Source organism: Sarcophilus harrisii, chromosome 2 (assembly GCF_902635505.1).
Source record: "Sarcophilus harrisii chromosome 2, mSarHar1.11, whole genome shotgun sequence".
In the NCBI taxonomy this organism is placed as follows: Eukaryota; Metazoa; Chordata; class Mammalia; order Dasyuromorphia; family Dasyuridae; genus Sarcophilus; species Sarcophilus harrisii.
In genome coordinates this window covers 477,132,450-477,148,920 of record NC_045427.1, presented here as the reverse complement: position 1 = coordinate 477,148,920, position 16,471 = coordinate 477,132,450, and the positions used below count along the sequence as shown (strand labels likewise).

Here is a 16,471-nt window from a genome sequence, read left to right as displayed (position 1 = left end):
ATGAGGAGAGAATAGTGGAGGTGGAGGGAGAGGGTGGACACAGACCCAGAGAAGAGTTTTTCCCCTCCTTGGAATACCCTTGCCTTTGTAGTCAGACTAGATGTAGATTGGAGTCAGGCTTCTTAGCTGTTAAGAAGTCTAGGGATCATGCTGACCAGAGCATATATTTCCTAATTCTTATATAGACTTACCCCCATTCATCTATGCAATTTTATCTGCCTTCTTTGCAATGACCATCTCCAACAATATCATCTGGAATATCTTGTTCCTTTCCTCTGCACCACATTATGCTTTCATGCCTACCTGAGAGTAGGCAAGATATTCACCCCTGCTGGGGGAAACCCATAGGCAATGACTCACTTGGTATACCCCACTTTGGCCCAGGGTCCCTTGTTGCAGGTGGGGCAGGAGAGCCTAGGGGCTTTGAATGGCCCATCTTGAGCCAACAGGAAAATAAAATCTTATTTCTGGATCAGGATATGATTGGCATGAGACCTGCTAGAATTCTCTGGAGTGCCTGTGCCAGGCTCCTTCCTTAACTCCTGCCGAGAAAAGACTTTAAACAAATCCAGATGTTCTTTCACACATGCATGGATATTTAAGTTACACTCAGACAGATGCACATACGGAAGGAAACTCACTCCTTTTCCATTCTCACACTTTTCTACATGTCCCCTAAGGCACGAGGGTAAATTTAACTCTTGCTCAGCTCAAAGTCTTGAGGCCTGAGAAGGTCAGCTGCCCTCAGACTTGTGTATCATTTGATTATATGAGCTGGGAAAGTATCAAAAGGTTCAATATTCTTCACTGCTGGGTGAGGCTTTGATCTTCAGGGTCTGGGGGGACCCAATTTTTCTTATCATCCATTTCTCTGCTAGAAGCCATTGCTACTCTGTTTCTGTTTGCAGTGGTCCAGCGTCCTGGTCAAGATAGTGGAGGAACCTACATTCGGTTGCTTTTCCCGGCATCAGGCAAGGTCCAGGAATTGGGTCATAACTGACTGTGGCTGTCCCCAGAGCGGCCCCTGGGCCTCCTGCCAGCCCAGATGTATTACATGAGAGTTCAGAATCCTATTCCTAGACCCTGTGTAGCTATCTGCAAGATGCAGCAGTATCATGCATGCCCTTGTCTCCATGGAGGAGGAAGAAGCGAAATGGGTGTCTTTCCTTCCTCCACTCTCTTGACTAAGCCCCATGGGCCCCATTGTCCTGAAAGGGACTCTGGAATTTGGCAGACTTTCATAATTTCCCTTGTTTACCCCTTGTTGGATTGCATGGACCAAAGGGAAAGGTGGGGTAACTGAGGGGGTGTGTGCTCAGGACAGAGCACATTGCCTTGGCACGGAAGGGGCAGCAGGGGCGTGATGCCTTAGGAACTGCCATTTCCCCAGCCACCCGAGGGATCCCCTGACCTGCTTGAGGGAGGTTGTTTAATCCTGCCAGTAGTTAGAAATTGCTGAGGTTGCAAGCTTTCTCTACAAAAGAACTCTGGAAAGCAATTGGGATTATCCCTTAACCCCTCCCTGCCCTCCACTACTTGAGGGCTCTTTCACTTGTTCCCTGGCCCGTGCTGTTTTTGGAGTTGGCCGGCTCCCAGCATGTTCCTGACTGTGACTGCCTGGAACGTTTTAGCCTAAAATAAGGGCATGAGCATTTCTGACAAAGTCAACAGTCTTGAGCTCATAAGTATAGAGAACTGCAGTCTTCTTTCCATTAACTTGGGGAACTTAACTAGCAGAGAAAAGCAGGAAGCTTGAGCCCTTATTAGGATTTTAGTGTATATGGAGTGTTGGGCCGGATAGTGGGGGTGGAGGGAGTTCAGTAATTCAATTTAACAAGCATGACATAATGGAAAGAGAACTGCTCTGAATGTCAGAAGGTCTGGGTTCTACTCCTGGCTCTGACATTAATTGGCTCCTTGACTTGGGCAAATAATTTTCCTTTTCTGGGCCTCACTTCCCTGTCTGTAAAGTAAGGGAGTTAAGGTAGAACAGAGGTTCCTAATTTGTGTGTGTGTATCATGGACCCCTTAGAACAATAATATTTATAAATGCACGAAATATAATATACAAAATTACAAAGGAAACCAATTGTATTGAAATATGATATCAAAGTATGAAAAAAAACAAGTTCAAACACCACAGGTTAAGAACTCCTGGGCTAGAAAATATCAAGACCCCTTCTAGTTCTAACATGGTAAGATTCTTAGTATTTATTGATAAGTTACAGTTTCCATCTCACTATTCTTTGGGCTTTAAGGAAGACAAATAAGTGTAAGACCTGAGGTTCCTGTTCTCCAGGAGTTTAGAATCTTGCTTAGGAAGCAATTAAAGAATTAACCAATCAGTAAGCATTTATTTATTAAGCATCTTCTAAGTGTCAGGCACTGTACTGGGCTCTAGGATATGAAGGTCTTTGCCCTCATGTCACTTTCATTCTGTAGGTGAGAAACGAAGTATATGTATACATGTGGACAAAACATATACAATATACATGATTATTTGGGGAAGGGAAATGGGAGACATTAGCAACTGAGGCAGATAAGGGAAGGTTTCCTATAGGAGGTAGATACTCTTGTGTGTCACAAACTATATAAATACCACAGGGGTTCAAAGAATACAGAGGTCACAGTGAGCTGTAGTAATGAAGGGAGGCTTCACAGAAATTATGGGAGAATTGTCATCATTCTTCATTCTCTAGTTTATTGGGGTGCCTCCTGACAGCAAGCAGTAGTAAGGGCCAGACCTTCACCATATGGGAATCAAGTGCAGCAATTCCCTGTGGCTCAGGAAGCCTACTTTTATTATTTCAGCATGTAGGGAAGTCTTTGTCTCACTCATTCTACTCCCCCCACCTTTTTCCACTTTTCCTTCTTCTGGTTCTATGTATCCTTGTTCATTCATACCCCCTGAACCATGCTGATCCCTTGGGACCCCAGCATCTTAAGGATTCCGTTGGTGCCATGAGGCCTGTGAAACATGAAGCCTTTTCTTGGCATTGCTTCAATTATGCAAAGCCCTCCACTACTATAGTGTATTTAGTTTGTATATATTCTGCATTTGCTCATCTGTGTTCTTATTTCTCTTCTGAGAGAATGTGAGCCTGTTAAGGACAAACACCATTTTGCCTTTACATATGCAGAATTACCAAAGTCTGGCACATAGTAGGCATTTAGTAAATGCTTGATGAATAAATGAATGGTCTCCTCTTAAGTGGTGTCTCTTTAAAGGAATCTGGGCACTTGGGCAATATGGAGATGGGACCCAAAGCCCAACTCAAGCCATCATTTCTGATTCTTAACTTTCTCATCTGTAAAAATTAAGGGACTGGACTGGGGACCTCTAAAATTTCTTCTAGCTCTGAAATTTTATGTTCTAAGATTTTGTCTAACTGACATTTATTGACTTTGTATCTTATGCTGGAGACAGTAGGGAATTTTACAAGGGCAGAAGGAAGTGAGATGGGGAATAGCATTCCCAAAACAGGACTAGGCAGACAGGCAGTCAATAAGAATTTATTAAAACCCACAATGTGCTGAGCACTGGGAATAAATGCAAAAGGCAGTCCCTCCTTTCAAGGAGCTCATAGTCAAATGAAGAAGATAATATGAAAGTATTTACATGCAAATGAGATATATGAATTTAAGGATACATTGAAATTAATCAACCAAGGAAAGGCATAAATTAAAGAGGATCAGGAAAACCTTCTTGTAGAAAGTGGGATGTTAGTTGGGATTTGAAGGAAAACACTGCTCTTTGGCTCCTCACCTCTCTTCAGTGGGATGGAATTTGGTAACGGTCGCACCTCTTGGACCTCGGAGGAGGAGAAGTTGGTCCATTTTTCTTTGTCACTTTTCTCTTATCTGCATCCCAGACCCTCTAGGACAGGCTGAGGAGAATCACCCTGAGCGGAGCAGGAGCCTGCCCCAGGAAGGCCATGACGCAATGACTTTGACCTCTATCTTCCTGCAGCCCGGCCTATCCTCAGGGAGAATGCTCACAAGCTCATTCTATCCCCGAGGTCAAGAGGGACCCAACAAGGTGTAAGCTGAGCTGCTGCAGGAGAAATGGTCCTGTTAGCTGTGCCAGCACCAGAGTGTTCCTGCTGTGGCCCCTCCCCTAGGAGCCCATTCATAATTCTTTCAGTGGCTGCCAGCCCCACATCAGGAGAAGGGGGCCGAACCTGCACCGAATGAGACTGTCCTTTCATTTTCCTCTGGATTCCCAGAGCTGATTGTGGATGCGATGCTCTGGCCTTTTCTTTCCCTCCCTCTCTCCATAGCAGCTTTGGGGCTGGGCTTAGTCTGCGGAAGAAGCATTTACCTAACTGAACCTGAGAAACCCTAAAATCTTGAATTTAGAGGGAGTCTAAAGCTTATCCCATCTACCAACTTTGGATACTTAACAGGAAGGGACTTTAAAGGCCAATAAATCCAACACACCATTTTATAGCTGAGGAAATTAAGTGATTTTCCCAAAGGGAGTGAGGGTCCGAGACCAGAGTCAGACTCAGGTCACTATATTATGCTGCTTTTTATTTACAGACAAATTATTTACAGATAAATATACAGAACAGAAACAGAAACTGAGGCACAGAAAGGGGATCAATTTAACTAAGGTTGCACAGCTAACCAGTAGCACAACTATGACAAACTCAGGTTCCCAAGTCCCCATCCAATGGAACTTGTAGATAATATGGATAAAGGGCTCAAAGAATCATCAATGTGAAGTTGGAAGGAGACTTAGAGGACAGCTATTCCAACCATTTACATTTTATGGATAAGGAAACTGAGGCTTAGAGAGGAGGTGTCATAGTAAATAGCAAGGCCTAGGTTTGAATCTAAGGCCTTTGACTTAAAAAAAAAAAAATTTGATGCTCTGACCACTGTACCTTACTGCCTGCTTAGGACATAAAGCAAGGCAGAGAGGCAGAACCTGAAATGGAATGAGTCAGGGCCAAGTTTGAATCAATGATGATGTGCTTTCTTTTTTTCAAAAAGGATTTTTTAAAGTCACTATCACTTCACAGTGACTCCCTACCTGCCCTTCCAAAAGGGAGCCCTCCCTTGTCACAAATAAGAAAGTAGAGTCCAGAAAAACAAATCAACACATTGGCCAAGTCTGAAAATATAGACCTTAATTCCTCACCTACTACCTACTATCTTTTTGCTGGTACATGGAGGCCCACTTGACACAAATTAAGTGGATTGGATGACCTGAGTTCCAATGTTACCTCAAACACTTAATGGCTGTGACCTCAAGGACATCAGTTTACCTGTCACCCTCAGTTTCCTCATCTGCAAAATGGAGATAACAATAGCACCTACCTCCCAGAATTGTTGTGAGGGCATAATGAAATGATATCTATAGAATACATTGCAATATTTAAAGCACTATATAAATGCTGGTGGTTGTTGTTACAACTAGGAAATATGTCCTGCATATTTTCATTGTACTGAACCAATGACCATATTTGAGACAATTGTACCTTCAAATAGTACAGATTTATAAACATGACCACTTCAGAGAATTCATAATTTGAACTAATAGGGGTCTGGTTATATTATTATTATTATCATTAACATTATAACTAATTTAAGCATGCATCACAGTTCTGAAGTCTTCCAAAGTTATTTTCCTTTGCATTATTATGGTCATTATGTACAGTTTTTTCTGGTTTCTCCTTTTTCTCATCTTTATCAGTTTATATAAGTCTTTCTAAGATTCTCTGAATTCTTCATATTTATTATTTCTTATGGCACAATAATGGGCTGGTTAGGTGGTACAATGGCTAGAGTACTGAGCCTTCAGTCAGGAAAATTCCTCTTCTTCAATTCAAATGTGGACTCAGATACTTACTAATTGTGTGACCCTAGGTAAGGTCACTTAATCCTATTTGCCTCGGGTTTTTCATCTGTAAAATGAGCTGAAAAACGAAATGGCAAACCATTTTAATATCTCTGCTAAGAAAACCCCAAATGGGGTCATTGAACATAACTGAAAAACAACTCAACAACAAATGGCACGATAATATTCCCTTATATCCATGTACTATGTACTATAATTTGTTCAAGCATTGCTCAGTCATTGCACACACTCTTTCCTTTTGGTTTTTTACTATTATAATAAGAGCTGCAATATTTTTGCATACATGGGATATCCCCTGCTGGTTCTGACCTCCTTATGAGTATATTCTTAGTAGTGGTATGGTATTGCTGGGTCTGTGTCCATGTTCAATTTAGTGCTAATTACTTTTCTTTCCATATCTGATGGACTTCTGCTGAATTTTTCTTCCATGGTCTAGGGCAGAATCTGATCCATTTAATGTTTGCAAAAGATGGAGTGCTTTGCTATCCTCAATGATTGGTTCTTATGCAATAACCAGGAACAGAGACTTGGTGCCATCCTTTCTTATGACTTCAGTTTTTTGAAGGGCAGTTGGGAGGTGATTGGGGTATTAGTTATGGGGCATAGATTTCACCCCCAATCCCCTTCCATTGATTCCAGACAGGATCCTAAAGAAGAAAGTATTAGGTTGAGGCAGAAATGAGTTTGGTTAAGGGGAAATTGGACAGATGGAAACACCAACATTGCAAATTCTTAGTTCTTCCATGCTCAGTCCTCTTAAAAGTTTGGATTTAATGTATTTATTTTATTTCTCTAGTAGCCCTAGAAACCAGGGTCTGAATTACTCTCCAACATGAATCCTTATTGTTTGAGTAGTTCAGGATTTTGCTTAGTTAGAAAAACATGTGGTTTGTTTTTATTAAATTCCCCTGGAAAACAATGGTTTAAGTTTAAGAAGGGGAAAATATTGGGTTTCACTTAGCCCCAAACTGGTCCTCTGTCTCCCTTTTGAAGTCAGAAGGAAATTGTCCCCTTACTCCAGTGGGGCTTCCCATGTTTGACATGGTCCACTTGGTTCAAAGGCCTGGCTTCTTTCCATAGAAGAAGCCTTAATTCAGGGCCATAGGCCTTGCCAGAGCCAAGACCTCCCCCTTGGCAATACCCCTAACCTCCAGAGCTTCTTCAGTGAGTTCCTTTTCCTCCTTGACACATTTTATATACATGAGTCACACTCTAGTCTTAGGGTCTTATTAGCCTAGGCAAAATGCCCAGGATTGATCAGTATTAAGTTAATGAGACCTCCTGTGAGAACAGGCAATACACAGATCTGGTTGTGGCGTTAGAAGATGTGGATTCCAATTCTGCCAGATTCTGCATGTGTGACCTTGGGCAAGTGACTTAAGCTGCAGCCCATAACACTCCTGGGTATGGGAAACTAAATTAAAATATGATTGGGAAAGACAATAAAATAAATAAAAATGCAGCAAAACAAAAATAACATAAATTTGTGGTTCTCTGCAGCAAAACAAAGATAATGTTAATTTGTGATTTTCTAAGTTAGGGATCCTTATGTAGCATTTAGTAACCCCCTTTCTGTTTTGAGTTTGCCACCACTGACAACCTATTCAGAATTCAGTTTCCTCATCTACAGAATTAGGTGATTGAATTTGATGGCTTCAAGATCCATTCCAGCTTTCATCTGTGAACCTGTGGTTCCCCAGAATTTCTTGAATGTGGCCAAAGATTTAAAATTAAATTCTTAGAGCTCTGGACTGGTAGTCAGGGGAAAGGGTTCTAAATGTATCTATACTGTTAACCAGTTGTGATTCTGAGTCTTAGCTTCCTTGATTGTAAAATTAGCGGGTTCTCTATCAAATTGCTTATTTTCTCAATGAGGAGGGAATGAAAGGGGAGGAGAGAATTTGGAACTCAAACCTTTTGAAAAAAAAAGTGATAAAATGTTTTTACATGCAATTGGGGGAAAAATAAAATATTAACTTTTAAAAAAAATTAATGGAAAAAAATGGATTAGTTGACCTGTCAGGCTTTTTTAACTTCATAGGATCACCAGATTACAAATCTAGAGCTGGAAGGGCTTTTAAAAATTGCCTAGTCTAATCCTTTCCTTTTATAGAAGAGGAAACCATGTTAAGTGGCTTTGTCTAAGATAGTACAAATAGGAAGAGGTGGGCTTGGGTTTGAATCTGGATCCTGTGATTTAGGATGTTACAATGAAGTTTTGAAATTCTCTAAAATGTATGAATAGCATTGCCTCTTCAGGCAGGATGAGATGAGGCACTCTAACTTTGCAATTAAAGATGTAGAAATAAAATGGTAGTTCATTCTTGTGTTGCAATTTGTCTATGGCTACTTCTTGCCAGGATACTGGTTGATTAAATCTGTAGTAATGCGATGTCTGTGTTCATTTTTGACTTAATTTTCTTCTTTCTCTCATCCTTTTAGGGATTTCCTGGTGACTTTGGGGAAAGAGGGCCCCCCGGATTGGATGGCAACCCCGTAAGTATTTGGAGACAATGTAGAAAGAGCATCAGCTCTGAGATAAGGAGGGGGAGTTGATTATGAAGAGGATATGAACTATCTGCTTCTGGATCAGGGAGGCAAGGAGGGAAGCATATTTATTGATTTGAGGCCTCTCTGTCATGTACTGTTAATTCCCCATTGTTTGATTTAGAGTCTAACAAGGAAATCCAAAGTTTTTGTAACTCCTTGTTTTCTAAGTCTTTTCTCTTCATTTCCATTTATCTTGGGGCCCGGTCCCAGATTGATTACATTACTATTAGAAAAAGTTTCTGTGGCCTGTGATCTACATCCATGAGCTAAAAGAGACTAGACTGGAATTGAGAAAAAAAAATGAAATCTTTTCCAGCAAGTTTTGTGTATACCTACATGTGCACATGTGCAAGAATGTTTGTGGCAGCCCTCTTTGTAGTGGCCATTTTTATAAATATCATATCATTTGATTCTCAAAACAATTGAGAAGGAGAGGCTATTATTATCCCCATTTTACAGCTGAGGATATTGAGGCAGACAGAAGTTAAGTGACTTGCCCAATTAATAGACATCTGAGACCGGATTTTAATTCAATTCTTCTTGGCTTTGTGGACACTTTTCTATCCACTGCACCAGCTACAGGCATAAAGGGGAGGAAGAATGGTTCAAGAGACAAGGAGGTCTAGGTTCCCAACTGCTCTTCCCTGTTGTGATGCTGAGCAAATCATTTCCTCTTTCTAGGACTGTTTCCTTCTTTATTTGTTGGCGTGGGCTGGATTATATGATTCCCAAGGTCTCTTCTAAACTGGAAAAACCAAATTGCTTCACTAGAGTTGACCTGTCATTGACCAGAAAGAAGGCCAGGTGCAGGGTGTCTAGGGCTCCAGTCTCTGGTGCTTCCTCCCTGCCAAGAGAGGAGAGTGTGGGGGGGAACATTGGTTTCTTACTCTAGCCTATAGGAAGATTCCTGGTTTGCCCTCTGGGAGAAGCTGACCTGGATTCTGGAACGTCCATGCCTTTGCAAAGTAAAGAATTTCTATCCCAGAGGACACAGAATTGTGGTTGCTCCCTGAGCTGGGGGGCCAATGCTGCTGGGAACACTCTCTAAATATTTATGGTCAATATTGGGTGTTGGATGGAAGAAAGAGGCTTTTAGCCACTTGAACTACAGGAAAAACACCCCTTTCTATAAGAAAAAGGTGGTGGGGAGGAAATCCTCCCTTGTTTATAAAGTTTACAAATAATTGGAATCATCCAAGTGCAGAAAGATGTTCAAGTTTGGTTTGAGGCTTTTGGCTGCAGAATTGTTAACTGCAGAGTCAGGTCAGTCTGCTCCAGGGTCTGAGACCCTTCTTCAAGTGCTTCCTGTTTTTTTGGACAGGCAAACTAGGCCTTTGGACTATACTGAATACTCAAGAGATTCCAGAGCTGGATGCTGTGAGGGATGAGAAGTGTCAGGATCTCAGCGTGGGCCTATGTGCAACACATATTGACCGTTCTCTATTTCCTTCCTGAGGAAGTTTTAAGATAAAGATGTTCCTTTGCTTTCTATCCCAAACAGCTGTACCCAGCTGTGCCCATCATGGCTGTCTTTTGCTTTATCCTTTCCCTCCTCCCACAAAGTTCCATTAATCATTAGCTGTAATATGTCTGCAATGACATTAGCACCCCTAAAAATGTCCCATATCAAGTCAATTAAGAATAAATAATTTTAAAAGTATCTTGTTTTGTTAGAGGAGCTTCCCCTAAGGAAGTTCTCATATCTATGGTATAATGTAGCAATAGAGCATTAAACAAAGTCCAGAGACTTGAGTTCTAGTCCTGATTCTAGGTAGATTCTGGATAAGTTAATTCATTTTTATAAACTTTACGTTTCCTTTCCAAATAATAGGAACAACAATTCTTTTCTGGTCTGTATGCAGAAGAACTGGAATTATATTGGTCTGTAAGCTTACTGACCCAACCATCAGGCTGTCCCAACTAATGGATGTTACATCAAAGATAGCTAAATTGAAATCAAAGTTATTCATTGTGATGGCATTATTCTTTTTTTTAAATTAAAGCTTTTTATTTACAAAACATATGCATGGGTAATTTTTCAACATTGACCCTTGCAAAGCCTTCTGTTCCAAATTATCCCCTCCTTCCCCCCACCCCCTCCCTAGATGGCAAATAGTCCAATACATATTAAATGTGTTAAAATATATATATTAAACCCAATGTATGTATACATATTTATACAGTTATCTTGCTGCACAAGAAAAATCAGATCAATAAGGGGAGAAAAACTGGGAAAGAAAACAAAATGTAAGAAAACAACAACAGAGTGAATGAGAATGTCATGTTGTGTTCCACACTCAGTTCCCACACTCCCCTCTCTGGGTGTAGATGGCTCTCTTTATCAGTGAACAAATTGGAACTAGTTTGAATCATCTCAATGTTGAAGAGAGCCATGTCCATCAGAATTGATCATTGTATAATCTTGTTGTTGCTATGCATAATGTTCTCTTGGTTCATTTTATTTATTTATTTATTTATTATTATTATTTTTTTATTTAATAGCCTTTTATTTACAGGATATATACATGGGTAACTTTACAGCATTAACAATTGCCAAACCTCTTGTTCCAATTTTTCACCTCTTACCCCCCACCCCCCCCTAGATGGCAGGATGACCAGTAGATGTTAAATATATTAAAATATAACTTAGATACACAATAAGTATACATGACCAAAACATTATTTTGCTGTACATAAAGAATCAGACTCTGAATTATTGTACAATTAGCTTGTGAAGGAAATCAAAAATGCATGTGTGCATAAATATAGGGATTGGGAATTTAATGTAATGGTTTTAGTCATCTCCCAGAGTTATTTTTCTGGGCATAGCTAGTCATTACCTGCTCCATTAGAAATGATTTGGTTGATCTCGTTGCTGAGGATGGCCTGATCCATCAGAACTGGTCATCATCTAGTATTGTTGTTGAAGTATATAATGATCTCCTGGTCCTGCTCATTTCACTCAGCATCAGTTCGTGTAAGTCTCTCCAGGCCTTTCTGAAATCATCCTGTTGGTCATTTCTTACAGAACAGTAATATTCCATAATTTTCATATACCACAATTTATTCAGCCATTCTCCAACTTATGGACATCCATTCAGTTTCCAGTTTCTAGCCACTACAAAAAGGGCTGCCACAAACATTCGTGCACATACAGGTCCCTTTCCCTTCTTTATAATCTCTTTGGGATATAATCCCAGTAGTAACACTGCTGGATCAAAGGGTATGCACAGTTTGATAACTTTTTGAGCATAGTTCAAACTACTCTCAAAATGGTTGGATTCGTTCACAACTCCACCAACAATGCATCAATGTCCCAGTTTTCCGCATCCCCTCAACAATCATCATTATTTTTCCTGTCATCTTAGCCAATCTGACAGGTGTGTAGTGTATCTTAGAGTTGTCTTAATTTGCATTTCTCTGATTAATAATGACTTGGAGCATCTTTTCATATGACTAGAAATAGTTTCAATTTCTTCATCTGAGAATTGTCTGTTCATATCCTTTGACCATTTTTCAATTGGAGAATGGCTTGATTTTTTATAAATTAGAGTTAATTCTCTATATATTTTGGAAATGAGGCCTTTATCAGAACCTTTGACTGTAAAAATATTTTCCCAGTTTATTGCTTCCCTTCTAATCTTGTCTGCATTAGTTTTGTTTGTACAAAAACTTTTCAGTTTGGTATAATCGAAATTTTCTATTTTGTGATCAGTAATGATCTCTAGTTCTGCTTTGGTCATAAAGACCTTCCCCTTCCACAGGTCTGAGAGGTAAACTATCCTATATTCCTCTAATTTATTAATAATTTCATTCTTTATGCCTAGGTCATGAGGTTCATTTCATTTAGAATCAGTTCATGTAAGTCTCTCCAGGCCTCTCTGAAATCATCCTGCTGGTCATTTCTTACAGAACAATAATATTCCATAACATACATGTACCATAACTTTTCAGCCATTCCCCAACTGATGGACATCCACTCAGTTTCCAGTTTCTGGCCACTACAAAGAGGGCTGCCACAAACATTCTTGCACATACAGGACCCTTTCCCTTCTTTAAGATCTCTTGGGGATATAAGCCCAGTAGTAACACTGCTGGATCAAAGGGTAGGTACAGTTTGATAACTTTTTGTGCCTAGTTCCAAATCGCTCTCCAGAATGTTTGGATCCATGATGGGATTATTCATACCTTACCTTTGTATGACTCCTTTATACTTTTCAAAGTTTACATCTATTATTTCATTCAGCCCTCACAACCTTGTGAGATAGGCTGGGCAAGAATTTTTATATCTATTTTGTGGTTCAAGAAACTGAGACCTAATAAAGTTCAACATCCCTTGGTAAGTTTGTGATAGAACCAAGGCTTAAACACACACACACACCAATGGAATGTCTAATTCCATTGTGGATAGTAGGCTAGCTGAAGAAAACCTGAATTCAAATCCTGCCTCATAAACTTACTATTTGGGTGACATTGGACAAGTCACTTAATGTCTCTCTGTCTCAGTTTCTTTAACTGTAAAGTAGAATAATAGCACCTTCCTCCTTGGATTGTTGTGAGGATCAAATGAGATAATATTTGTAAAGGGCTTTGTGCAGTACCTGGTCCATGGTAAGTACTCAATAAATGCTATTCCCTTGTCTTTATCCTTCCGGGGTTGCAAGCACAGTTGGGACAAATAATGAGGAAATTTGTAGAGGATAACAGACAAGATAGTCACATCCAAGATCCTGGAAACATCAGCCGTGGCTGTTTATCTTCAGCCTTTCCTCCCACTCCCATCCCTGTTTCCAAAGCAGGGGATTTGAGGGGACAGTCTGACTTCCTTCCTGCTGTTGTCTGACATGAAGGTGCTGATGCTGCAAACAGGATTCGGTTAGATCTTTTAATCTCATTGACTCTTTAGGGAGAACTGAGGATGCGTTTTCTCTACAGCTAAGCATCCAAGGTTTCTAGTCTAAGTTTTGATGGAGGCCCAGAGAGAGGGGGGATTAGTTGCCGAGAGCCACACAGAGGGGGTTTATGTTGTGAGGAAATATCCCAGGCAGGAAGGAAGCAGTGCTCTTCATTGTCTCTGATAATCTGTGACTCCATGTCTTAATGTGGGGTCTACCCACTGCCCTGTAGGCCCAAACGGAGGGCCCCCATGGGCCAAGCTCTTTATTTTATGTGGGAAAAATCTGTGTACGCAGAAGGTCATGGTCAAGGAAATCTGCATGTCTGGGATGGGGCCTGAGCTATGGACTTTGGAGGGCGGATCCAGTTTGTATAGGGGACGAGAGAAGCGTGTTTGAGGTTCAGGGGGTACCTTGAACAAAGGCACAGACATAGTGCATGTGTGGAACAGTGAAGCTCATCAAGCTACTGTAGCATGTTCAAGTGAATGTGTGATGAGAATAAAGGGAGGTGAAGGTGAAGAGCCTTGAATGCCAGGATAAAATCTGTCTTTTTACAAGCATAGGCCATTGGAAGCCCCCCCACCATTTCCTCAATTTTACTTTCTTTTCCTCCTTTACCCTTCCTAGGTAGGATTTTCTTCTGCTTTGCCACAGAATACTTCCTTCATCTCACCACAAAGGTGCCTGCAGAACTATGGGGATAACCCAGTAAACCATGTCTAGAGAGGCAGTGAGGGCTACCCTAAAGAATGAGTGCTAAATTTGAAATCAAGAACATTCTGGACTCTAAATCCAGCTACACTATTTGTTGTGTAATCTGGGCAATTTATTTAACCTCTCTTAATCTTAGTTCAAACCTAGAGGGGTTATTGTGAGAGCTAAATGAGACAATGTATATCAAGTGCTTTGTAGAACTTGAAGAGATATGAGTGGGAGCTAGTGCTATTATGGGAATCCCCTCTCTGTCTAACTCAGGAAAATCCCATCACCAGATGGGGATGGGACTGGAGCTATGATCCTTTGACATCCTTATCTGGGGCCCCTAATTATGTTGGCTTTGTTTCACTTTTAGGGAGAGCTGGGTGCCCCAGGCCCACCTGGAGTTCATGGACTTATCGTAAGTATGAGAATGTAAGCTAACCCTTGCTGGGCGGGCTTGGGAACAAGAGGAGAGGAAGGAATTGGAATGATTTTTCTTTGTGGGGGGCAACTTTGCTTAATGTGTGGAGCAGGACTAAAAATAAAACCAATTCTATTGAAATACAGTTATCACAAGGACACCAAGTTAAGAGTTCCTGGACTAGGGAGGTCTGGGGGCTTGCTTGGAGGAGCAAGCATCATATGCCTCTGTGTTTGCTTCCATCTAGCTTACAGCTCCATCTGTCTTTTGTCTGGACTATGATCTAATCAATCAAATCATCCCCTTGTTCAACAGAATCATTCTTTCTCTGCTTCTGGGCCTTCTAGAAGCATCTCTAAGGCCGTAAAGTGTTTCAGACTGGAATCTCAGAAGACCTGGGTCCAAGTTTTGCTAGGGAACTTTAGACAATTCTTGCAATGTGTCTGATACTCTCTAAAGTTCACCTATGTTAGGGGTGAGTGTGGCCCTTTGTGGAGAGCAAAGTGAAAAGGGGTTGAGTATCCTGAACCTGGATCTGGGATGGGGGAGATTTCTTTTAGGAAAAAATCCCTTCCCTGAAACACAAGCTCCCTAGAGATGAGTCACCCCCAGAAGACCCTTGTAGGCTTGTGCTGTGAGACAGGCCATCTTTAGAAAGGAACAGAGTCAAGCTTCTTGGTCCTATTACCAGCTTAGCTGGTATCAGCTAAGCTTATTCTTGGGAATTGAAGCTTCAGTTTCTATCTATCTTTTCTGTTGGGCTGTATGCTTTTGAAGGTTCCTTCCAGCTCTGAAATTTGATGTTCTGTCCTAAGGCTCCTTTTATTGCTTTAAGGGTCCCAGTCAATTAAAGCTTCCTACCAGTGGAGTCCCACAACTGAATGTTAGCCTTGATCAGCAATAAATCCCAAAGGACTGCCAGCTATGGGTGACTGCAGCCACAACAGAGAGAAATGTTTCCTTGCATCTTCTCTTCTTGGGTCCAGCAGTCAGGCCATGTTGCCAATAACTGGACCAGACAAGAGACAAGATGGCAAGTGTGTGGATTGAAGCCTCCCATTGTCCAGGATACAGCCTGAAAATGTGGGTCTTGGCCCTCTGCAAGATCCTCAAATCCCCTCCCCCATGAGTCTTCAAGTCTCTGAATCTATAAATCTTCTAGGAAATCTCCCCTCTTACCCAGCTGGGAGTGAGAAAGTATGTCTAAGAGATAAATAAAAGGCACTCAGAGTTGTGTGACCCTGGACATGACACAACTTCTCAGGCTCAATTTCTTCATCTGCCAAATAACATTTCATAACAACCTAGTTCTGACTTTGAGGAGTTATTGGGAGGATCAAACCATATTTGGGCAGTAAGATCACAGGAACATAGCTTTAGAGCTGGAAAGATACTATAGAGATCATCTTGTCCAGCTCCCCTCAATGTCATACATGAGGAAATTCAGGCCCATCATGGGAAAATATCTTGCTTGATGTAAGACAGGGAGCAGATTTCCTTTGTCTCTCTCTGTCTTTTTTTCTATCTCTGTCTCTCTGTCTCTCTCTGTCTCTGTCTCTGTCTCTCTCTCTCTCTCTCTCTCTCTGTGTGTGTGTGTGTGTGTGTGTGTGTGTGTGCGCGCGCACTTGCACAAGTACATCTTGGAGATGCATTTTGAGGGTGGGCTGGAGGGTCCAGTGATTGCAGCACCGCTGACCTTGGAATCCTGGGACATACCTCTGCCAAGCCTTCAGGCAAGTTGGCCCATACATCAATTTAATCAATTTTGCAGAAAGATAACTTCTCTGGTCCTCTTCATCAAACCACCCTACACCCATGGTTGTCCACTGCCTCCTTAAAGAAAACGTAGGGTTTCTAATGGTGACTCGCCCCTGTCCTACTACTGTGGTCTCCTTGTATCTGACCCAACAGGAGCTCTAAGTTACGACCCCTGTTATAAAGTGTAGTAAGGTTACACTCAGACAAATAAATACCTGCAGTCATCTCTTAGTCATTCCTTCCCACCCCAAGCTGGATAAAAAAAATTCTGGCAAACTC

General features: G+C 41.2%; 1 protein-coding gene across 2 annotated transcripts in view; it reads left to right on the top strand.

Annotated features, from left to right (window-relative positions):
* The window catches only part of COL27A1 (collagen type XXVII alpha 1 chain), a 241,862-nt gene that overhangs the window by 97,155 nt on the left and 128,236 nt on the right, over positions 1–16,471 (top strand). For both annotated transcript variants that reach the window (XM_031954623.1, XM_023494250.2), the window contains exons 13-14: positions 8,309–8,362; positions 14,387–14,431. In XM_031954623.1, the coding sequence (XP_031810483.1) occupies positions 8,309–8,362; positions 14,387–14,431 (99 nt within the window). The remainder of the gene's footprint in view (positions 1–8,308; positions 8,363–14,386; positions 14,432–16,471) is intronic.